This window comes from Equus przewalskii, chromosome 2 (assembly GCF_037783145.1).
Source record: "Equus przewalskii isolate Varuska chromosome 2, EquPr2, whole genome shotgun sequence".
NCBI classification, from domain to species: Eukaryota; Metazoa; Chordata; class Mammalia; order Perissodactyla; family Equidae; genus Equus; species Equus przewalskii.
In genome coordinates, this window is record NC_091832.1 from 5465923 (window position 1) to 5489676 (window position 23754).

Sequence of the window (23754 nt, forward strand, 5' to 3'; positions counted from 1 at the left end):
GGGCAAAATAGTCCTGGGCAAGTACCAGAGACAGAGCATCCTTGAGGGGAATGCCAGTGTCAGCTCTGTGATTGTGACACCAAGCCCTGAACAAGCCATAGAGTAGGGGTGCTGATTCTGAGATTCCTGCATTAAGACAGACTCTTGGAAGGACGTGAATGTGGTCCCATATCCGCAGTGAGTCCTGGCTTCTGAAGAAGCAATAGTAACTCTTGCGTGAAAAGATATCCCCTAGGGCCGGCCCCGTGGCCGAGTGGTTAAGCTTGTGCGCTCTGCTTCACCGGCCCAGGGGTTTGCTGGTTCAGATTCTGGGCTTGGACACGGCACCACTCATCAGGCCACGCTGAGGTGGCGTCCCACATTACACAACCAGAGGCACTGACAACTAGAATATACAACTATGTACTGGGGGCATATGGGGAGGAAAAAAAGTAGAAAAAAGAAATAAATAAGAAAATATATCCCCTGTATCTTGGTGTCAAAAATTACTATGTACATTTGAAGAAAGAGCCAAATAGAACTTTTAGAAAGATTAAATATTTAGACCTTGGGGATTTCCACAGATTAGGGTGAAACTTATAGATTATGAGCTCACAAATGGTCAACACACAAGAAGCAAACCACCATGAGGGAGAGTTGGCAGAAATAACGTTTAAATCCTCAAGAATTTCAGACATTGGAATTATCAAATACAGACTATTTAAATACCTGTAGCTATATATTAAAGGTTTAAAGCAGTCATAGGAGCGAGGGCATCCTGACAGCAAAGATCAGCTTCCACCAGCAAGCTATTAAAGCATTTACCTCCCTGGATTAAAAAAAAAAAAAAAAAAAAAAAAGCATTCATAGGCTATCCAAAATGATTTTTGAAAGAGCCAAGTAGAACTTTTAGAAAATAAATCCATACTTGTTGAATTAAAGACTCAGGGGACAGGTTAAATAGCAGATTAGGAACCACTGGTGAAAGAATTAATAAACTAGAAAGATATATAAAGAAATCACCTAGAATGCCACATAAATCAAAGAATTTTAAAAATGTAAAAAAATTTTATTTGAAAATATGAAAGAGAAGTTAAGCAATTCAAGCACAAGATTTTAAAAAAAGAAGAAATCAGTAGACAGTTTCAGTGAAGCTGTAGAACACAAAAAACAAAGATCTTAAAAGAAGCAGGCATGAGAGGATGGAAAATTGGCAAAAGCAAGCAAGAAAAAAAAAGAAGTTAGAGGAAAGAAACAATTGCCTACAAAGAAATGACGAATATATTGACGGCAATCCTGAGTCAGTTTCCCTAGAAGCAGAGCCTGAGACATGATCCTTCTGTGAGTGGTCTTTTGAGGGAGCGCTCTCAGGAGGGCTCAGTAAGGAAGAGAGGAACCCAGGACAGGGAAGGGAAGAAGCTAAGTAAAGTGTGGTTTCAGGTGAAGTCTAGCCTTGCCCTGATCCACAAGGAAGCTCTGGATCATGAATGGAACCATTGAATTATACCAATTTAAGGCAAAGGGGGGTCAACCATTTGTACACCTATCACAGTCAGTTATTGGCTGCAGGTACAACTTCCCAGGCAAAGCAGCATCCTTCCACTGAGGGTAATTCTCCAGAGAAAGAGGGGGCTCTGAGGCATTAGTAGCCAACACTACATACAACACCAGGCGGTAACGAAGATCTGGATGGGGCACCCACAACATCGACAACAGCAGAGTTCTCAGCAGCGACAGTGGAAATCAGAAGGCAGTGGAATAATATCTTCAAAGTATCAAGGAAAAAAAACAACTGGCAATCCAGAACTGTGTGCCCAGCCTGTCTTTCAAGAATGAGAGTGAGGAGGCTGGCCCCGTGGCCGAGTGGTTAAGTTCGTGCGCTCTGTTACAGGCGGCCCAGTGTTTTGTTGGTTCGAATCCTGGGCGCGGACATGACACCACTCATCAGGTCATGCTGAGGCAGCGTCCCACATGCCACAACTAGAAGGACCCACAACGAAGAATATACAACTATGTACTGGGGGGCTTTGGGGAGAAAAAGGAAAAAAATAAAATCTTAAAAAAAAAAAAGAATGAGAGTGAAATAAAGTTTCTGAATAAACAAAAACTGAGTTTACTATCACGGACTTCATTAAAATTACTTCTAAAGTTTTCAGGAAGAAGGAAAATGCTCCCAAGAGAAATGGCTGAAATGCAAGCAAAAATGGTGTCAATGAAACTGGTAAACAAGTAGGCGATTTACCTATGTACCTAAATAGATATTGTCTGAATAGAATAACAATAAAGATAGAAATACAGTGTTGAACATTGTCCCCCTAAAAGTGAGTGATTTATTATATTATAGTTCCTAACTATAAAAATATTATAGTTCCTAACAGGATGGAGACACTTGAAAACACCCCAGAAGCCAACGTGGTCGATCAGTCTGTGAAATTAGTGTAACCATTGTGATAACTTCCGCAACAGAAGGTGAGCAGGTCTTGGTGCGGGGACAGGCTAGGGTGGACAAGAGAAGACAGTTGGGCGCTGGGGACTGGAAAGAGTAGACTACCGTGTTTTCTGTGTGTCCTTTCTGTCCTCTACATTTCACTGATAGACCATTCACTCCTTCTTATCACTAAGAAAACCTCATTAGCCAGTCCATCACTACTACTTGAACCCATTTAGAGTGGGGCACTGTTAATTCAATTTCAGGCAGAGTGGCCCGCCTTAAGTGGTCCCACTTCTCCCATCTCCTTCCAAACCTCCAAGGGCTAGGTGGTTACAGCTAAAGAAAGCAGTGTTTTGAAAATAAGCAGTGCCAGCGCAGCGATCTAGAATGTAATAGCAGCAGCTCTCCATGCTCCTGGGTAGCTCTCCACACCTTTCTCTCCCAACTCATCACATAGAACAGGGTTTTAGGCTCTCCTCTCAGGTATTGATCATTTATTCACACCAGCTCAGGGACTACAAGCCCCAGGGGATAAGAATTCATTCAGAAAAATGAGACCATCTTAAGAGTGCAGCTACAATAAGAGAAAAGCATTCAATTGAACAACCTATGTTAAATGAGGCAGAATTTCAGATAGAATAAGAATTTTAAATTATCATATTAGATATTCCTCAAATAAATGAAGAGAAAACCCAAATGAGATACTAGTATATACCCAGGAGAATAGCTACAATAAAAAGACTGACAATACCAAGTGTTGGTGAAGATGTGGACAAATTGGAACCCTATCCATTGCTGGTGGGATCACACAATGGTAAGACTAGTTTGGAAGATAGTTTGGCAGCTTCTCAAAAAGTTAAACATATATTTACCATGTGACCTAGCAACTCCACTCCTAGGTGTCTTCCCAAAAGAAATGAAAACATCTATCTCCACAAAGACTTCACATGAATGTTCATAAAGCATTATTCGTAATGGCTAAAAACTGGAAACAATGCAGAAGCCCATCAAGTGGTAACTGAATAAACAAAATGTGGTCTGTCCACGTAAGGAAAATACTATTTGGCAATAAAATGGAACGAAGTACTGATATGCGCTGTAACATGGATAAATCTCAAAATCATTGAGGTAACTGAAAGAGGCAAGACACCAAAGGGCACATAGTCTATAGAGACTGAAGGTAGATGCAGAGTTGCCTGGGTCTGGGGATTCAGTGCAGACACGCATGAGAGAACTTTTTACAGTGGTGGAAATATTCTAAAACTGGGTTGTTGTGGTGCTTGCAAACTCTACAAATTTACCAAAAATCATTGAACCATATACTGACAATGGGTGGATTTCATAGTATGTAAATCATACCTGAACAAAGCTGTTGGAAAGAAAACAAGACAAGAGAGGATACTGGAAAGGGAAGCAGAAACAAGAGTCACGCAAGAGAATCAACTGGAGGTATTTGATATGAAAAATATAATGGTTGAAATAAAGAATTTAATAGACAAGTTGAGCAGAATAAATGCAGACAAGAATAAATAAGTGAGTGGAAAATCAGGTCATGGTATTCAGCCAGAAGGCATCAGAAAGTGATGAAGCTGTATGTATATCATGTATATATATATATATATATATATATATATATATATATATATATGGAAGATGGTAGATAAAGAAGGACCAACAGCAGTCTGTGGTAGATTGTATTTCTCTTTGCTAAACATCCCGTTTCTCTTCCCCTGGTGTTCCTCCCTGCAGGAGGTTTGTACATCCCCACCCTGTTGATCTCGGGAGTGTCCATGTGATGTATTCTGACCGAAAATAAGCACACAAAGTGATGTGTGTCATATCAGAGCAGAAGCTTTAACAGCTGGCACAGGGATCACCATGTCTGTTTTTCTCTCTCACATTTCCCTCTGCCATGTTCCCTCAGCCGTATTTTAGATAGAGGCCACTCTGTTGGCCTGGGTGCCTATGGTGGCATGAAAATGCGCCGCTCAGATCTCCTGCTGCAGAGAGCATAATTAACTGACAGCTCCAGGTGCTACCCCTCTGGATCCACCACTGTGTTTGTGCTGAGGCCATGCTTCCCGTGGGCTGCTGTCAACCAATGACTCAGCTTGGCAGAGTACTAATTCAGGCCAAACTGGTGAAACACAGGACTCCTCCAATGCGTGACTTTGGCTGAGGGACTCATGAACAGGCTGGCAGAGACTCTTCCTAGCCCATCCTCCTTCCTTCCCTCTCTCCTTCCATGTGTGTTAGACCTGCATCATGCTTGAAGTTTCTTCCCACCTTCTCCAGCCCTCTCCTCTAATAAATCTCAAATATAATCCTGCCTTGGTGGCTGTCTTTTGGCAGATCCAAACTAACTCAATCCTGAAGTGAAGAAACTCTGGGGCAGAGCTGCAGCCAGCTAGGATGGAGTTGTAGTCTGAATGAGATATAACCTTCGTTAATGGAAGTCACTGAGATTTGGGGTGGGGAGAAGTCATCTGCTATTGCAGCATGACCTAGCCTATCCTGAGCGACTCAAAGTCCCAGGAGGAATACACATATAAAGAAAAAAATCTTTTGATGAAATAATGACTAAAACCTTCTATAATTAGAGAAATATGTAAGACCTCAGATTGAAAGGGAGATTAAAAAAAAAACACCTAATCACATTATAGTGAAATTTAAGAACATCAATGACAAAGAGAAATTTCTATAAATTTCCAGATAGGAAAAGCAGATATCACATAATATTGAAGGAAAGGAACAAAGTTGGAGGACTGACACTACCTGACTTCAACACTTACTGTAAAGCTACAGTAATCAAGACAGTGCGGTACTGGCAAAGGGACAGACAAATGTATAATGGAGCCGAATAGAGAGCCCGGAAACAGACCCACACTAATATAGTCAACTGATCTCTGACAAAGGAGCAAAGGCAACTCAAAGGAGAATGGACAGTCTCTTCAACAAATGGTGCTGGAACAACTGGACATCCACATGCAAAAAAATGAATCTAGGTACAGACCTTACACCTTTCACGGAAATTAAAGTAGATTAAAGACCTAAATGTAAAACACAAAACCATAAAACTCCTAGAAGATAGCATAGGAGAAAACCTAGGTGACTTCAGGTTTGGTGACGATTTTTTGGATAAATACCAAGGGTACAATCCATGGAAGAAAGAATTGATAAGCTAGACTTCATTAAAATTAAAAACTTCAACTCTGCAAAAGATGCCGTCAAAAGAATGAGAAGACAAGCCACAAACTGGAAGAAAATATTTGCAAAAGACACATCTGATGAAGCACTCTTATCCAAAATATATAAAAAACTCTTAAAGCTCAACAATAAGAAAGCAAACAACGTGATTTAGAAATGGGCCTAAAACCTTAACAGACACCTTACCAAAGAAGACATACAGATGGAAAATAAGTACCTAAAAGGATACTCCCATCATATGTCATTAGAGAATTGCTAATTAAAACAATAATGAGATACCACTACACATCTATCAGAATGGCCAAAATCCAGAACACTGACAACACCAAATGCTGGTGAGGATGTGGCAAGATAGGAACTCTCATTCTTTGCTGGTGGGAATGTAAAATGGTACAGCCACTTTGGAAGACAGTGTGGCAATTTCTTTAAAAAACGAAATGTACTCTCACCATACAATCTAGAAATCATGATCCTTGGGCAACCACAGGAATTGAAAACTCATGTCCACACAAAAACCTGCACACGGGTGCTTATACAGTAGCTGCTTTATTCACAATTACCAAAAACTCTGAAGCAACCAAGATGTCCTTCAGTAGGTGAATGGATAAACAAACTGTGGTACATCCAGACAATGGACTATTATTCAGTGTTAAAAAGAAATGAGCTATCAAGCCATGAAAAGACATGAAAGAACCTGAAATGCATACTACTAAGTGAAACAAGCCAATCTAAGAAGGCTATACATTGTACGATTCCAACTTTATAATATTCTAGAAAAGGCAAAACTATGGAGACAGTAAAAAGATCAGTGATTGACCAGAGGCTGGGGGAGGATGAATAGGAGGAACACAGAAGATTTTTGAGCCATTGAAAGTACTCTGTCTGATACTACAATGGTGGATACATGTCATTATACATTTGTCCAAACCCATAGGACATACATCACCAAGAGTGAACGCTAATGTAAACTATGGGCCTTAGGTGATTGTGATGTGTCAATGTAGGTTTATTAACTGTAACAAATGAACCATTCTTGTGGGGGATGTTGATAAGGGAGGAGGCTATGCTTGTGTGGCGCTAGGGGGTATATGGGAAATCTCTTTACCTTCCCCTCAGTTTTGCTATGAACCTAAAACTTTTCTAAAAAAATAAAGTTCTATGAATGGATAAAAAAGATGTGGTGTATATACACAATGGAATACTACTCAGCCATAAGAAATGATGAAATCCAGCCATTTGTGACAACATGGATGGACCTTGAGGGTATTATGCTAAGTGAAATAAGTCAGAGGGAGAAAGTCAAATACCGTATGGTCTCACCCATAAATAGAAGATAAAAACAATGACAAACACACAGAGACAGAGATTAAAGCAATGAAAACACTGGCAAAAATCATCAAATTCAACTTTTTCAGGATTTTGTAAATTAACCAAAGAAAAGTTTGCAATAATCTGAGAAGTGTCTATTCTAGAGAAACTGAAATCTTGGTAAGAACCGTGAGCTCTGCAGTGTTTTAACTTGCTCTACTCTCGTTCCCCTCTCCCAGCTCTATGGTAGCCTGGAAATCCACAGCCGTGCAACCAGGGTTACTGTGAAAATTAGCATCTAGTAGACACTGGAGGAGGGAGAACGGATTTGGAGCGCTTCAAAAAATCCCATTCCCCAGAGAATTGTCCTTGTGTGACTTGTCTAACACCTCCCTCTGAAAGCTCCATTCTCAGGTCCTGGTTTTATTTGATCTGACTCAGAGCTCACTTTATAAAAACGGCATTTGTTGAACAGTCAGTGGCAATCATTCAACATTGCAACGCGAGTCTGGGGTAATGAGAGACTGAGCGAAAATTTTAAAAAGAAGAAACTGAGGAATGAGATGTCCACTGGAGGCTTTAAAAACTTCACCATACTCCTGGGACTCTAGAAGCCTGTGTGCATGTGTCGGGCTGTAGGCACGCACAGGAAAGACCCAAGAAGGCCCTAATCTCTACCCTCTGACTGACCTTGACGCTCTGCACAAGCAGGAAGTGAAGACAGATAGAGCTGTCAACTGCCTGGCTGAGTGTTGGAGGCATGGGCCAACATTTACACAGAGCCCCTCAGCAAAGTCTGAGAGACTTCTTAGTTCCAGGCAGTTAAGGGAATCTCTGTCCAGTTATTACCTGACCACTAAGCAGCAAGCGGAGATGTAAGTAGCCACACATGACAAAAAATACAGATTTTACAGTGTTTGGAAAAGTCACCATATAATCCAGCAATTCTACTCCTGTGTATACGCAAAAGGAATTAAAATGTACATTCAACTAAACTTGTACATAAATGTTCATAGCAGCATTATTCATAATAACCAGTAAATAAGTGGAAAAAAACCTACTTTTTGTCAACTCGTGTATGGATAAACAAATTGTAGTATATCCACACAACAGAATAGTATTAAGCAATAAAAAGGAATCGTTACTGATACATGCTATGATATGGTTGAATCTTGGGAACATTATGCTAGGTGAAAAAAGCCAGTCTTAAGAAGCTACATATTGTATGATTCCATTTACGTGAAGTGTCCAGCGTAGACAAATGTTAAAGACGGAAGTTAGATGAGTGGTGGTTGCCAGGGGCTGAGGCGGTGGGGGAAATGGGGAATGACTGCTAAGGGGTACAAGGTTTCTTTTTGGGTTGATGAAAGCATTATACAATTAGATAATGAATGTACAACTCTATGAATGTACTAATAACTACTGAATTGTACATCATCATTAAATTAGAAATCAATAACAAAACCACAGCTAAAAAATTCCTTATGCCTTGAAACTATAAAATATACTATCAAATAAGCCTTGGGTTGATGTAGAAACCATAAACTATTTATATTTTAATGACAATGAAAGCACAGTGTGGGTCATAGCTTAAACAATACCATGAATAAAACATATGTCTTTAAATACTTTTTTTATAAAAGAAGAAAATGAAAGAACGAATTAAACATTCAGATGAATAACTATAAAAGGACAATAGAGAAAGCCCAAGAAAAAAGGAAACAATAAAGATAAGGAAAGAAATTAGAGGGGAGGGGGGAATGGAGAGCTAGAAGTAGAAAAAAAGGACCCCCAAACTGTTCCTTGAAATGATTAGTAAGATAGACAATTTTTTTTTTTCTTTTGAGGAAGATTAGCCCTGAGCTAACTGCTGCCAATCCTCCTCTTCTTGCTGAGGAAGACTGGCCCTGAGCTAACATCCATGCCCATCTTCCTCTACTTTATACATGGGACGCCTGCCATAGCATGGCATGCCAAGCAGTGCCATGTCTACACCCAGGATCCGAACTGGTGAACCCCAGGCCACCAAAGTGGAACGTGTGCACTTAACTGCTGCGCCACTGGGCCGGCCTGACAAATTTCTAACAAGATCCAATCAAGAAAAAATCTCAAACATTAGTAAGAACAGACACAATAGAGATTTTAAAAATAAAATAACATTTGAATGATAATATATCAACAAATCTGAAAACTTAGATGACATGACAGATTTCTGGAAAATGTAAAGAATGCTGAAACTGGTGCAAAAAGAAACAGAAATTTGGAAAGACAGTACTAATTTAAAAATTGAAACTCTAACCAGACATCTTCCCCACAAAAAAGGCCCTAGCCTCACATAATTTTTCAAAAGGAGCTCTACCAAACTTTCGAGGGGCTGATAATGCCTGCCTTGTACAAGATTTCCAGAGAATATAAAAAGAGGGAATGCCTCTCAACTCATTTTATGAAGCTATATAACTTTAATTTGAAAGTTGGATGAGGACTGTACAGGAAAAGGTCTATTTCACTTCTGAACCTAAATCTAAACATTACCAGAATTCTCAATAAAACATTAGCTAACAAAATGCAACAGTATTAAGGATGATTTAGCAAATACCATTTGTGTTCAAGGTCCCCAGACTACGCTCTGGTTCAATGATTTGTTAGAAAGACTGACAAAATTCAGAAAAGCTGTTATATTCGTGGTTACAGTTTATTACAGGGAAAGGATACAGAATAAATCAACAATGAAAAAAGAGGCATAGGGTAGGATCCGGGAGATACCAAGAGCAAGCTTCCAGTTGTCCTCTCCCAGCGGAGTTTACAGACAGTGCTTCATTCTCCCAGAAAGAATGTGTGACAAAATTCATGGAGTGTTACCAACCAGGGATGCTCACACAGCACTGCTGTCCAGGTTTTTCATTGGTGGTTGATCATGTGGGCATGGCTGGCAGTTTCATGTGGCTTATCTTCAGTCTCCAACCTCTCCAAGGGTTGAACTGATACCACATGGCCTAAGTTCCCACTGTAAGTCACATTGTTAGCATAAATCATCTGGTGTGGCCCGAGGCCTCAGGTAAACAGGCTCTGTTAATAGGTAGGATGTTCCAAGGGCTCGGAGGGTATTTTTCAGGAGCCGGGCAAGGGCCAAAGTTTTATTTGAAATATGCAGGATTTGGACAACTCAGACCTGCTGAGTTAATCTTTTACTGCACACCATTTTAATGGACTAAAGAAGGAAGATGACATGATTTCTCACTAAACCTAGAAAAGGCATGTGATACAGTTCAACATCTATATTAAAAAAAAAGGAAAATAAAATCTCTAAGACATCTAGGAATAAGAGGGAGCTTCATTAACTGGAAAAAATGATTTATATGTATATCAAAATCCATAATAAACTCAGTGGAGAAATTAACCCTGGCCAATACAATAAGAAAGAAAAAGTGTCATAAGATAGAAAGAGAAGGTACTAAACTCATTATATGTAGATATTTTAAACTACAAAGAAAATCCATCTGAATCACAGACAAACTGCTCTAATTAGTATGAGAGTTCAGCAAGGGGGAAGGTTACAAGATCAGCTTATAAAAATCCAGAGTTTTTTTCAATACCAGTCATAACTAACCAAAAATGTAACAGACAAGATACCACTCACAACTGCAACGGAAACTACAAGATCTAAGAATTAACCTAACATAGATTGCACAAGGCCTTTATTTCAAAAATATAAACACTCAATTGAAGGATATAAAGGAAAATTTGAATCATGGGAAAAATACATCATGAGTGGGATGTCTATTTAAAGATCTCAACTATCCCCAAATTAATCTGTAGATCTATAAATTCAATGTTCTTCCAAATAAAATTCCAAAAAAAAGTTTAACAAAAATATCTCAAAGTTATATGGAAGAATAAAGACTCATAAAAAGCTAGGTACATTTTAAAAATAGGAGCATATGAAAATAAAACAAAGCCACAGTAATTTAAAAAATAGTATGGTAATAGCACAGGGACAGAAGAAAAACAATGATCTATCTAACTACCTATGTATCTGAACTGATGTATGTTATAGAGATGACACCACAGATTAGTGGGGAAAAGATGAATTAGTGGGAAAACCATGGAGAAAAATATAACTGGAGACATACATTACAGCATATTCAAAGGTAAACTCCAGATGGACTAAAGACCTAAAAATAGAAAAAGTAAAACCATAAAGCTAATAGAAGAAAATATTAGAGAATAACTTTGTCAACACAGAGCTTTTAAAATAAGATCTGAAAAGCATAAATCAGAAAGGAAAAGAACGGATGGATTTTGATGAAATCAAAATTAAGAATTTTTGTGGAAAAAAAGGGACATAATAGAGTTAACCAACAGATGCAGATTGGGATGTGCTATCTGCAAAGCTAAGATATTAACCTTTGTCACTTTTTGTTCAAAGGTGGGGGAGGGTTACGTGAATAATGTGGCATAGCTGCAGGCAGTTCTCAGACAGGCCAGAGAGCACGGCGGCGGTGGCCCTGGATGGCTGGGATTTGGAGAACATCAGTCTCCCTCAAGCCTCTTGGGCTGTCCCACAGCCGGAGAAAGAGGAGGAGTGTGGACTTTGACGAGAGACGTGGGCCTGAACGTAAATGTTAAACCACTGGTTCTCGGGGCGGGGGGGGGGGGGGAGCATATATCCACACATAAGTTTATTATAAATTTTACTGATATAAAGGATGTGCAGTAAACAATTTACAAATAACAATAAAATATACAGTATTCCTTATTGCAAATTCCATACAGCCAATTGATTCTCACAGAATGCTTTCTTTGATATTTGCCAAACTCGTGTTTCTGTAGCACACCTATGTTTGCAATTGATGAGCAGGATAGTTCAGACATGAACGTTGGCTAATATTTCCCTGTAAGCTAAGGGGAAGATGAAAGGGGAAAAAACAAAGACACATGGCAAAATGTGAGGAACTTCTTTTTGGGTACTCAAATTCTACCTCAATTTTTTGTGCTATTCGCAGTATTACTACTACAGATACAGCACACACTTTTATATTGAATCTTCACTTTGACATTTTCTCCACCAATTTTTAAAATCTAGGTCGGGGGTCGGCAAACTGTGCCTTATGGGCCAAATCCAGCCCTCTGACTATTTTTACAAGTAAAGCCTTATTGGATCGCAGCCTGTTTGTTCATTTATCCTTTTTCCCATGTCTGCTTTTGTGCTACAATAGCAGAGTTGAGCAGTTGCAACAAACTGCGTGCACAAAGCTGAAAAGATTTACTATTTTGGCCTTTATAGAAAAAGATTGTTAGTCCTGGTCTAGACAATTAACATAACAATAAATTGACCCCAGACATGTAGCATTTGCCAATTTCTGTGATGTAAACAATTCCACCACTGCTGACTGAAAGCTACCAATGTGATGTCACTGTGTGTGTGGAGTCGGGAAGAGATGCTCAGAAGCACACTGTATGTGTAAGATAGACATAAGTAACCTTAAGAGCATAGACGATAGCAAAACGTAGAGAAAGATTTATGAAGTGATGTTTTCCATATTATTACCTCTGTTGTTAACACACTTTTAAAACTGTTAATATAATTTATTTAATTGTAAGTTTATATAATTTAATTTTTAATAATGTCTGGGTTTAATAACTGGCTCACAGAATTCCTGAAAATTTAACAACCAGCTCTCATGAGTTGGTTTGAGCACGCTCCAGCACACCACTGGCCTGAACTCCACCTGCTGGATGACCAAGGCCCACTTACTTCACCTCTCCACCAGACAGGACAGGCAACGGAATGCAGCCCAAGCTGAGGGAAAGGGCCCCAGACCACGCTTCTCAACCCTGTCTCCCAGGTACCTCTAACTACTGAGTCTCAGGGACTAGCCTACTCAGTTTTCAAAGTCTTTGAAGTCTCCTGTTTTGTCTTTTAAAATATAAGCGGTTTGCGTCCAAATTTTTATAACCAAATTTTAGCAGGGGTGGGTGGGGAGAACATATATGAATTTTGTGTTCTGTTTATTACAAGATGGCCCTGGACTACCCTCAGCACCGTGCAGGCAGCCTGTTCCAGTTCTCCCTGGCTCCACATTGGCTTCAAACAATCTCAGCCCTTCTTGTCCTTCAAAATAAAACAGCCAGTTATTTTACCAGCAAATGGGTTTATTCAGGAACAGCAGAGGAATTGCAATTTGGACAAGCAAGCTGTAGCAAAAGCCACAGGCAAGTTCAGCAAACAAGGGAGAGGAATGTTACTTTACAGAGAAAAGGAGGAAGTTGGGGGGTTGTTTTGAAGGAAAGTTCATTGGAGGAAAATGAGAGTTCAGGGTGATAATGGTTTCCCACTGGCCAGGCTTGTTGCTGGGCGAGAAGTGTTCTTGTGGGGGTCTGTAATTGTGTCCCAGCTCCCGCTTCTGGCCTCCCAACTCCATTTTAAATGAGGTTTCCTTTCTTCTTATTCACACCCTTAAATACCATAAAAAAAAAGGAAAAGCGGTCTGTTACAGACTCCAAAAGAAAAAGATTAAAGTGGTAACAACTCATCCTGTAACTGAATTCTGTGGGTCCATCTCTTGGTGAGTGTGGAGCCAAAATGCACAACCAAGGCTGAAGTGGGCGAAGGAAAAGGTGTATTGTTTGTACAAACAGTGGAGAACAGTGTGGACAGCTCCCAAAGCAGTGCCCCGATACCCCCCCAGCTTAGCGCCCATGGAGGCTTTATACTGCAGAGTGCAGAGGATGTGTTACAACTGTGTAACAACTGGGCCTGATCAGGGCACATGTGCAGGCCATTACCTAACGAGTCCAAGGCATCATTACAGAACACGTTCAAGGCAACAAGCCAGTACATAACAAGTCCATGGTAACTTTTGGACACTTAGAGCTGGAGCAATTTGCAGGGGTCCTGCAATCGAGTAAGTTTCACTGCAGGATGGCAACATCTGTAAATATGAGGACATCAACTTCTGAAAAACAGCACATTTAGTTTTCTCCTTGTCTGGGAAACATTTGATAGACTATGTTCGCTTAGGGCTCAGATTTTCAGTAACCCTCTCCTTGCCCCGTTTCCAGTCACAATCCCGCATTTGTGACCCCTGGAGCCAGGGTGAGATGCTCCCACAATGCCAGCAGCCTTCTCCTTGGGATGGGTGTCTCTCATGGGGTGTTGGAGACGCTTTCTGGAGCGTGGCTCAGCTGTGCTGTTGCCAACTTTCCTCTCCAAGGAAAGCCAGAGGACTCAGTCAGGACCACATGCCGCATCTAACCAAGGCTCATGCTTTTCAGAGTGTCCCCTCCACCCTCCATCCCTGTCCATCAGAGCAAGACTTGCTCCTCAGCTTCCCTTCCCCCCTCATCCTTCCCCCATTCTATCTAAGCGAGTGCTTCTAGCTCTCATTGGTTCATTTCCCCCTTGGAGCCATAGAGGTCTGATTAGCATCATTGGCTGGGCTCACCTCCCTCACCACACTTGAGCGGACAAGTTAAGGAAATCTGAATATTTGAGGTCAGAGTTTTTCAGACTTGACACCATTGACATTTTGGACTAGACGATTTTTTATTGTGAGGAGCTATCCTGTGCATTGTAGGATGTTTAGAAGCACCCTGGCCAGTAGCACCCCACAAGTTGTGACAATCGAAAATGTCTTCGGACATTGCCAAATATCCCCTGGCAGCAAAACAGCTCCCAGTTGAGAATCACTGTTTTGGTTAAACCAGTAATCTTTGATTCTGTCTCATTTTGAGCTAAAACTTACATATCATTATAACTATATATCAAAATAACTTTTCCTTCTGTTTCCGAGAGAAGAAATATATAGTCTAGGTGTCATCACCTCTCCCCTGACTCACTTATCACTAGCAATGAAGTTATTGTTGCATCTGACTGGTGAGCAGCCTAATTCCAAAACTGCTTTCTGGGGTCACTCTTGGTACCAACATGCCTTAGCATGGGTTCCTCATCTGAGTACTTTGTTGGCAAGTGTGAGTTCAAAGACCAGGAGTGAAAGACAGGGATTGTAAAGCAGAGAAGGGAGGAGAGCCGTTGCAAGGATGCATTATCAATTGGCCACTTCCAAAGGCACGTGGTTGCTTGGCTCTGCAAGAGAGTTTGACAGCCATGTGAAATATCTGAGGAGAGTCTATCTGTGGGGAAAAAGAGAGAAGCTTGTATTCATCAGTTGTTGAGTCCATTGGTCAAAGATTTGACCCATGAGGCGTTAACCACTGTCCAACCCAGCACTTCCAGGTTGCACCTGCCCTGGTGCGGAACGGCTCCAACAGTCCTACGACACCATGGTATCAAGACAGCAGCCCTGATGCAGAAGGTGAGAAGCCTGAGGCATCGGCTTGAAGCGCAGCTCACTCAGGTGATACCTGCTGAAGCTGGAACAAGATCCGTGATGGTGAAAGAGCAGCAGGTGAGGCCAAAGTGGGTGAAATCGGGCATAAGAGGTGTTTGATACACTAGCACACCTGAATTTGTGCACTGAGCTTCAGTCCTGGTACATATTCAACCACAGTACCCTGCACTTGCTCTAAGCCTCAGCTTTCTCTTTATAAAATGAGGACAATCACCTCAAGCTTGCAGGAGTGTTCTGAAAATTAGAGATCCTGCATTCATAAAACCTGATCATGATGGCAGTTCAATAAATACAGTGTGTGTGTATGTAATTATTGTTAGTCAGATGATTATTATTAGTCAGATGTAAAGTCTTTCCAATTGACCACAGAGGCCCAGCGTGGTGAGGCCACAGTCACAGGTTCCACCTTGTGTGAGCAGTGAATTTGGCTTATGCTGCTCAGACAGCAAGAACTTGTTCACGCTACAATTAGCCTTCAGTGAGCCACTACTGTGTGCTTGGCCCTGGGCTGGGGACCCGGAGACCAGCATCATTCCTGATCCTTGCCCTCCAAGCACTCACAGGCTGGCAAAGACGGGCAGACGATGACAACTGCCGTGCTCGAGGCAAGCCCAGGAGACCACGGGAGCAAAGCAGTCCTGGGAGGCGAAGGCAGGCTTTCCCCAGGAGAGGAAACGCCGCCCAAACCTGAGGCTGTGCAGGCGTTCACCAGGCAAAGACTGGGGGCAGGGCAGACGTTCCTCACCAGGTCCGCCCCGCGCAGCCCCGCCGTGTTTACGGGGCCTCCCGTGTGGGGCGGCGGTCAGACGCCGTGGGGGACACAGCGGTGCGTGAGGCCAACCCCCACTCCCACCCCCACCCCCCATCAAGGGGCAGGAGCCCGACTGTCGCGGGAGCGAAGGGACAAGTTACCGCTTCCGGGGGGCGTCCGTAGGAACGGACGTCAGCCTGCCTCTATCACTCTTCACGAACTCAGAAGGTCACTGACTCGTTCACTCCCTCACTGGCCACTAAATTTTTATGGCCGGAAGGAATGCGAGGGATTGATGACTGTTTCCTTTTGACACTCGCCCTTCGTCACACTGTCCTATATTTCAGTAAGAAAAGAGGGTTAAACAGAAAGAAAACCCACACTCTTGAGAATTCTCTGCCCCCATGCCCCTCCCGGGGGAAGCGAGCGGAGAGGGACGCTGTCAGCCCCTCGCCCGTCGGCCGGGCTGCGCCTGTCTCTTTAAGAGCCCGAGCCTCATCCGGAGGGGCGGTGGAGGCAGCGGGCTCCGGAAGGCGCTGCCCTCTGGGGTCTCCGGAACCTTCGTCTCTTGGTGCCATTGTCTCTTTAAGGAGGCGGGGCTCTGCCCGGAGGAGGCGGGGAAGTGCCGCCCCCCGGATCTCCAGCTTCCGGCAACCCGGCGGGCCCGGATCCTGCGCGGAGCGCTTGAGGCCCGAGCCTTCCCGGCCCGGCTGGACGCCGAGGGCTCGAGGTGAGGCGGTCGTCTGCGGGCTGGCGCGGGACGAGGGGGCCTGGCACGTCCTGCGCGCGGGCCCGCGGCGGCCCGCTCCTCCCCCACAGCCTTCCTTGCTTCTGGGGCGGCTCAGGGTGTCCCGGGCTGCGGGGTCGCTGTCTCCCCAGCGCCTCCTAACTGCTTGGCTGTGCACTAAGCGCCTTGCTCACTCATTTAATGGCCCCCAGCACCGCGTGAGTAGGTGCTGTTATGAACCCATTTTACAGATGAGGAAACTGAGGCCCGAGGAGCCCACAGTCACACAGCGAGAAGCAGCAGAATCGGGAAGCAAACCCAGGTCTGTGTGGCCCCAGAGCCTGTGCCCTTAACCACTGGCTGGGCTGAACTGCCTTTGCTCTTCACTGTCCTCAGCCGCCGCTCTCACACCCCAGCCCCCCTTCCTCATCCTTCCACCTCAGGCCTCCCCTGGCCCCTAAATGCACACCGTGAGTGAGATTGGACGGAACTTTTTTGGATCCCCCGGGTTAGTTTGCTTGTAATAGTTTTAACAGTACCTGATGCTAAATGGTTATCTTCATATAAACCTATCATACTGCACTGAGAAAGGAGGCACGAGAAAGCAATACCATTTCTCACGCTGAAGTAAGGGTTGTTTGCAGCTATTTTATTCTGGAATCCTCTTATGTTTCCTTATTTTTCCTTTTTAGACCTCTGCACATTTCCTCGCTAGTAATTGGGAGAAGCCCCCCTGGCTGAATGGCAGCTGTGGACGACCTGCGGTTTGAAGGTGCGTTAGTTGGGTGCCCACCTTTGTCTTTATGGTCAGTATTTCCACAGGCGCAGCAGCAGATTTTCATTGCTCCACTGGCACAGCTGTTAAAGAAGGTTACTGCCAACATCTTGGTAAAAGAGTGTTGGCCACACCCAGGGTTTCCTGTGTGTCCACACCAGCTGCTCTTTTTGGTCAAACAGCCCTTCAGATTGTTAACATGGTAAATTTAGTACAGTGGTTACAGAAAATGTATGTGGAGTTCCTGCTTTAGTTCAATATGCACTTATTGAGCCCCTACTTTGTACGTAGAACTGTACTAGATATGGGAGATATAAGGATAAAGAAGTTTTTATACTGGTGGAGTAGATAAAAGTGTAAAAAAAGGTAATTCTGATGAAATGTGGTCAGGTCATTCCTTCACTGAATCAGTAAGCATCTCATGAGTGTGACCGTGAACCGGGCAGGTGTTCTAGTCATCAGGGATGGAGGAGTGAAGAAATGGTCAGGTTCTTCCCTTACGAAGCTCTCAGTCTAGCGAGGGAGACATTCATTTGTAAAATGATCATTTAAATATGTATCTACAGACTATGAAGGCGCTGGAGGAAAAGTGATAACTCATAATCCAGAGCTTGACCTAGGGATTCACGAATGCTTATCTGGCTTGTAAACGCCTGTGTAGCACTTACTGTATGGCAGGCACTGTTCTAAGGGCTTTACAAATATTAACTCATTTAATCCTTATGTCAGCTTCATGAGACAATCATTTTATTCTCTCTGTTTTACTAATGAGGAAACTGAGGCACAGAAAAATTAAGTCATTTCCCTAAAGGTCACCTGGTGAGTAAGTGGTAAAGCAGACCTACACGCACAACCTATGCTTTCCCACTACCGTCTGAGGAAGAGATATAATGTTTAAAGAGAAATCTTTTCCATCCTCAGATACTGCCAGCTCCATCTTCAAAGTACATCCAGGATCTGACCACTTCTTAGCACCTCTACCGCGCCCCGCCATGCTCAGGGTCACCGTCACCTCTTGTGTGGATTATAGCCCTCACCTGCCTTCTGGTCTTCCTGCTTCCTCCCTTCAGTCGATATTTTGCAGCCAGAGTGGCCTTTAAAACTGAGTCAGATCATGTCATTTTCCTTCAGAAATTTCCAGTGGCTCCCACCTTACCAGGAGTGAAAGCCAGAGCCCTTTCTGTGCTTAAGAGGAGGCCCTACGTGATCCAGCCTCCACTCCTCAGGTTTCGTCTCCCGCTACTCTTGCCCTTTCTCTCTCTGCCATACCCAAACAGGCCTTGTCACTGTTCCTCCTAGACAGTAAGTACTCTCACAGATGGGGGCTTTTGTGCCATCTTTCTGTGTGGGACATTCTTAGTCCAGCTAGCCACATGGCTTGTTCCCTCATTCTGTTCAAATCTCACTTTCTTACGGAGGCCTTCCTTGGCTGTCCTACCTGAGAACAGCGCGAGAAAGTTCGAGCGTGAAGAACAGCATGTGCAAAGTACCTCAGGAGGGAAGAAGTTGGATTTTTTTCCCCAAGGAATTGAAAGGAGGCCAAAGCACAGACAGTGAGGGAGGCTGTCATGAATTGACGTTTGAGAGAAGACAGGAGCCAGATCACACGGGGCTTTATAGACCATGTTAAGGACTTCGCTCTTTAGAAAAGAACACGGGATGCTGTGGGGGTCATAGGAGGCTTCCCCAAAGAAGCATGGTAGTGTTAGATGAAAAAGTGGAGATCAGGACCCTTCCGGTGAAGACACTGCGTCAGGAAAGGAACAGCGGCAAAACATAGCATAGGATGTGCCAGGATGTAGAAGCAGGTAATGTTGGTAGAAGAAATAAGAAACGCACCAATCTTGCCCTCAAGGAGCTGAGATGGACGAGAATAACTAATGGAGAGCAGAATGTGTGAATAGCCATCACGTGAGCAGTCCACACAGCCTACATTCCTATAAAACTGTGCCGTCTGCTGTTCCTCAAACACAGGTCACGTTTTCTGTCTTCGGGGTCTTGCTCATCTCATTCCCTTTTCTTGAGATACCATCCTTCTCATACAGCAGCTTCTCCAGGGCTTTCCTAATCCCAGCACCGAGATGGGTTATCATCTTCCCTTGAGCCTCTTCAGCCTTTGTACCTCTAAAGTGACACTCTCTATTCCTCCTGGCATGCCGTCCCCCCGGTAAACTACTGCTTTTTAAATATAAGACTTAAGTCTATCTTCCTTGGTCTGATTCCTTCAGGCAAATTTGTGACCATCTTTTTAAATGTCAGTTCCCTGGCTGGACAAATGATAGCTATAACAATATTTATTATTATCATAATACCTAAGATAGGTACTATGTGCATTTTATAGTTGAAGACACAGAGACTCAGAGATACAGAGTAATTTGCCCGAGGTCGTGGAGCATTAGAAGCTTCACCTAAATGGAGGACCGACTCACTCCAGAGACTCACACTGCCTTAACAGCCAGGACACTGGAGACTGAAGTTTGAGTAATTGTTACCTATCAGCCACCTGATAACTAATTAATTTTAGTTACTTTAATTTTCTTCACAAAACTATTTGCAGAGCTGAAAGGCAGTAAGGTGGGCTCGGTTATCCAAGAGCCCATCCTACTGCCGGTCGTAGGATTCTTGCCACGCTGGCAGTGTTATCGTGGTGCCCTGCTGGTATCCTCTGTAGTCCTGTCAGATTCCCAAGCTGCCCTGAGTTGTATTCAAGAGCAGCTAAATGAAGTTTGTTAGGATATCCAGAGACAGGAGGTCTCAGTCATTGCTGGTGGACGGGAACAGGGAGGTGCTGTGGAGAGCAGCTTACAGGATGGCTCAAGGACCTTAAAAATGGTCTGCACCCTTTGACCTGGGGATCACACTGAGAGCTGTTCACCCCAAGGCCGTAACCGGGAAAGCTTTGTCTACACAGACACTCCTCACTGTGTTATTTGTACTAATGAAAAGTTGGAACCATCCCAAATTCCACTAACAGTGGAATAATTGTGTTAACTTATGGTGTCTCTCCTACTCTACCCACACCCCTGCTGATGAAATATTGTGTAGCCACATAAATGATCCTTGTAAGGACTGATAGAATAAGAAAAAAAATTTTTTAATATAATTTTATATAATCCCCTGTAGACAAAGCAAGATACAAAATTGTTTACATAGTATTATCAGACCATAAATCAGTGCTCGGCGTGTTATTTTTGTTGTTAGTGCCATTGAGTCGATTCCAACTGCTAGCTCCCCTGTGTACGGCAGAGCGGAACCCTGCCCGGTCTTTTTGCTCCATCTTCTCACTTTCCAGCACTATATCAGACAATATTCTGCTGCTATTCTTAGGGTTTTCGTGGCCAATTTTTCCGGAAGTGGGTGGCCAGATCCTCCTTCCTAGTCTGTCTAGTCTGGAAGCCCCACTGAAATCTGTCCACTGTGGGTGACTCTGCTGGTGTTTGAAATACCAGTGGCATAGCTTTCAGCATCACAGCAACACACAGCTATTGTAGTATGACAACTGACAGATGGGTGGTGTGGTTCCCTGATCAGAAACGAACCTGGGCCGGGGTGAGAATGCTGAATCTCATTGGCACATTGTAGGCATGGAGTAAATATTTGTTGAATGAGTGAATGATCATCATTGGCAAGAATCCTTACTACAAAGAGAAAAGGAAATATCCCTAAAGTTAATAGTGTTTGCCTTTGTGTTGTGGGACTAAGAGTGACTTTTAGTCTATGGTTTCTACTTTCATTTTCGTCCCCATGTTTTCTGTAGTGATTATATAGAACTTAGTGGAAGAAATAATTTCCATTAAGAGTTTTTGAACTTGAATCAAGGAAGAGAGGTTTGATTGGTTACTTAATATGGGCCCGGCACTCTGCTAAGGACTTTACTAGGTAATGTTCTTAACTTTCCCTGAATTCTTTAAAATAAGCATTATTCTCCCCAGTGTATAGAAGAGAACACTGAGGCTTATAGAGATTAAGTTACTTATTCAGGCTCATATAGTTAGTAAGTAGCTGAGCTAGGACTAAAATCCAGGTCTGACTTCAAATTCTGTTCTGTTCATAATCTTTTTTCTCTGTCAGCTTGATTTCTAGAAGAGATGTTTTTCAGAGCCTTTTGCCATTTGTATCAGTGTCTATAGTAAAGCTGAGGTTGGAACAACCCGTCTTTGAGTTGAAGGGATAGAATTTCCAGTGTGGGTAAGACCTCTGAGGCCCTTGTCCTCTAATCTGTTTCAGAGTTTGGTGATGCAGCCGCTTCTCTAGCAGCAAACTCAGATACCACCACAATCAGCATCGAGGATCCTGGTGACACCCCGAAACATCAGCCAGGACCCCCAGGAGGCTCAGGGAGAGAAGAGGATGATGAGTTACTGGGAAACGATGACTCTGACAAAACTGAGGTTCGAACTTGTCTTTGAAATTTTTTTTCTTTTAATTTTTAAAAAACTTGTTCCTGCGTTTCTTCATTGTCTCCTGTGTGCCAGGTAGAGTGCCAAGTAGTGGCCACACAAAGGTAAATCACACGTGGCCTTTGCCTTGGGGACGAAACAGACAGGCAGACAGACCATTGTTACCTATGGGAAGCCCACGGGTGGAGGGGAGCTCCGGCGTTGTGGGAGCAGAGAGAAGCCGGTTATGGAAGGCTTCCTGGAGGTGGTGATGCTTCAGCTGAGTCTTGATGAAAGAGTAGGTGATAACCATGGGAAGAAGGCAAGGAAGGATGATCTAGGCAAAGGGAACAGTTTCGGCAGAGTCACAGAGGCATGGAAGAACGTGGCACAGACAGCATGTCTCCCATCTTCATATACATGGGGAGCAAAATCTAGGTGAAGACGGACATGAGGCTACACAGATAGGCAAGGAATCAACCCAGTGAGCATGAGTTGTATTCCAAAAAGTATTGGGAACTGTTGAAAGATTTTCAACAGTATGGCCAGATACGTTTAAACATGTTTAAGATATGGTGGCCGTGTGGAGAATAAATTGGAGGCAGACAGACCGGACACCAGAGGACCAGGGAGGGGACTCTTGAAGTGTCCAGGCTGGAGGTGATGAAGCCTGAACCAGATGTTGGAGGGTGGGCTCAGTAGGAGTCGGTGGAAGGGGGTTGGGGGAGAGAGGGAGGAATCTGGGGAGACTTCTAGGTTTCTGCATCTGGTTGGATGGATAGTGTCAGAGCTATTTTTGATCACAAAGATTTATTTCCATGTACACCATTGGTGTGTTCCAGAAAAATAGTATTTCTTGTCGTATTTAATAAACGGAATCATGATTGTAATGCCCTAGAGGAGCACCCACTTTATAGCCGTGTATTCGCAGGCTTATTAAAAGAGTGGAGTTCTTGGGTGTTGGATGCTCTTTGTGGGACTCCATGAAATAGCGAAATAAGTACCAAAGTTTGTGCTAAATTATTATTATTATTATTAATTTTTTTTGTTGAGGAAGATTAGCCCTGAGCTAACTGCTGCCAGTCCTCCTCTTTTTTGCTGAGGAAGCCTGGCCCTGAGCTAACATCGTGCCCATCTTCCTCTACTTTATATGTGGGACGCCTGCCACAGCATGGTGTGCCAAGCAGTGCCATGTACGTACCCGGGATCCGGACCAGCGAACCCTGGGCCGCTGAGAAGCAGAACGTGCGAACTTAACTGCTGTGCCACCAGGCCGGCCCCTGTGCTAAATTAAAGACCGTTATATACTAGATATTGTGGCAAGAGCTCAGACAGGAGCCTGAGTGCGAGGCCTGGTCCGGCCAGCAGTAGTAGCTGTGTGGTCTTGGGTAGGGGGCTTTAATTTCCCTAAGCCTGGATTTCCTCATCTGAAATAGAAGAAAATAGCCTGTTGACCATTGTCATCATCATCATCACAATAGGTGATATTTGTTCACCATTTAAAGTTCCTTACTTGGATCATCTCATTTAATCCTGAAAACAACCCTACATGCGAAGAACTGTTCTTATCCTCATTTTACAAAGGAGGACCCTGAGGCAGAGTTGAAGTAACTTGCCCCAGGACACTCGACTGGCAGGTAGCAGGTGGAGCTTTGAACCGAGGCAGTCGGAGTCTAGAACTTGTGCTCCCCTCTCTGCTAGGGTTAGTCTGTGTTAAGTGCGTATTAAAGTTGTTGACCCTCAGGACACAGGAGTGATTTTTAGTATAGCTAAGTGTATTAATTAGTCAGAGTTCTCCAGAGGAATAGAAGCAATAGGATGTGAATATAGAGAGAAAGAGGTTTAT

At 43.3% G+C, this 23754-nt stretch overlaps 1 protein-coding gene and 1 long non-coding RNA gene across 11 annotated transcripts in view; one reads left to right on the forward strand and one right to left on the reverse strand.

The window, feature by feature from the left end:
* Window positions 1-23754, forward strand: part of YIPF1 (Yip1 domain family member 1) — a 55710-nt gene that overhangs the window by 8405 nt on the left and 23551 nt on the right. For 4 of the 8 annotated variants that reach the window (XR_011537341.1, XR_011537340.1, XR_011537343.1 and 1 more), the window contains exons 1-3: window positions 16618-16757; window positions 17447-17526; window positions 21757-21920. Coding sequence is in view for 4 of the 8 variants with exons in the window: in XM_008536576.2 (XP_008534798.2) it covers window positions 17496-17526; window positions 21757-21920 (195 nt within the window). In the remaining 4 variants the exon portion in view is untranslated. Of the gene's footprint in view, window positions 1-2347; window positions 2449-12577; window positions 12772-15152; window positions 15334-16617; window positions 16758-17005; window positions 17077-17446; window positions 17527-21756; window positions 21921-23754 lie in introns of those variants that run through there. The other 4 variants (XR_011537342.1, XM_070609536.1, XM_070609534.1 and 1 more) reach the window with 3 other exon arrangements.
* LOC139081885 (uncharacterized) lies at window positions 13058-16614 on the reverse strand. 3 transcript variants are annotated; one of them, XR_011537347.1, is made up of 4 exons: window positions 16189-16614; window positions 15838-15995; window positions 15173-15298; window positions 13058-15058 (listed from the first exon to the last, which is right to left on the reverse strand). It is a non-coding gene; the product is annotated as an uncharacterized lncRNA (long non-coding RNA). The 3 variants fall into 3 exon arrangements; XR_011537346.1 differs by lacking the exon at window positions 15838-15995 and having other exon boundaries at window positions 16189-16524; XR_011537345.1 differs by lacking the exon at window positions 15838-15995 and having other exon boundaries at window positions 15169-15298; window positions 16189-16506.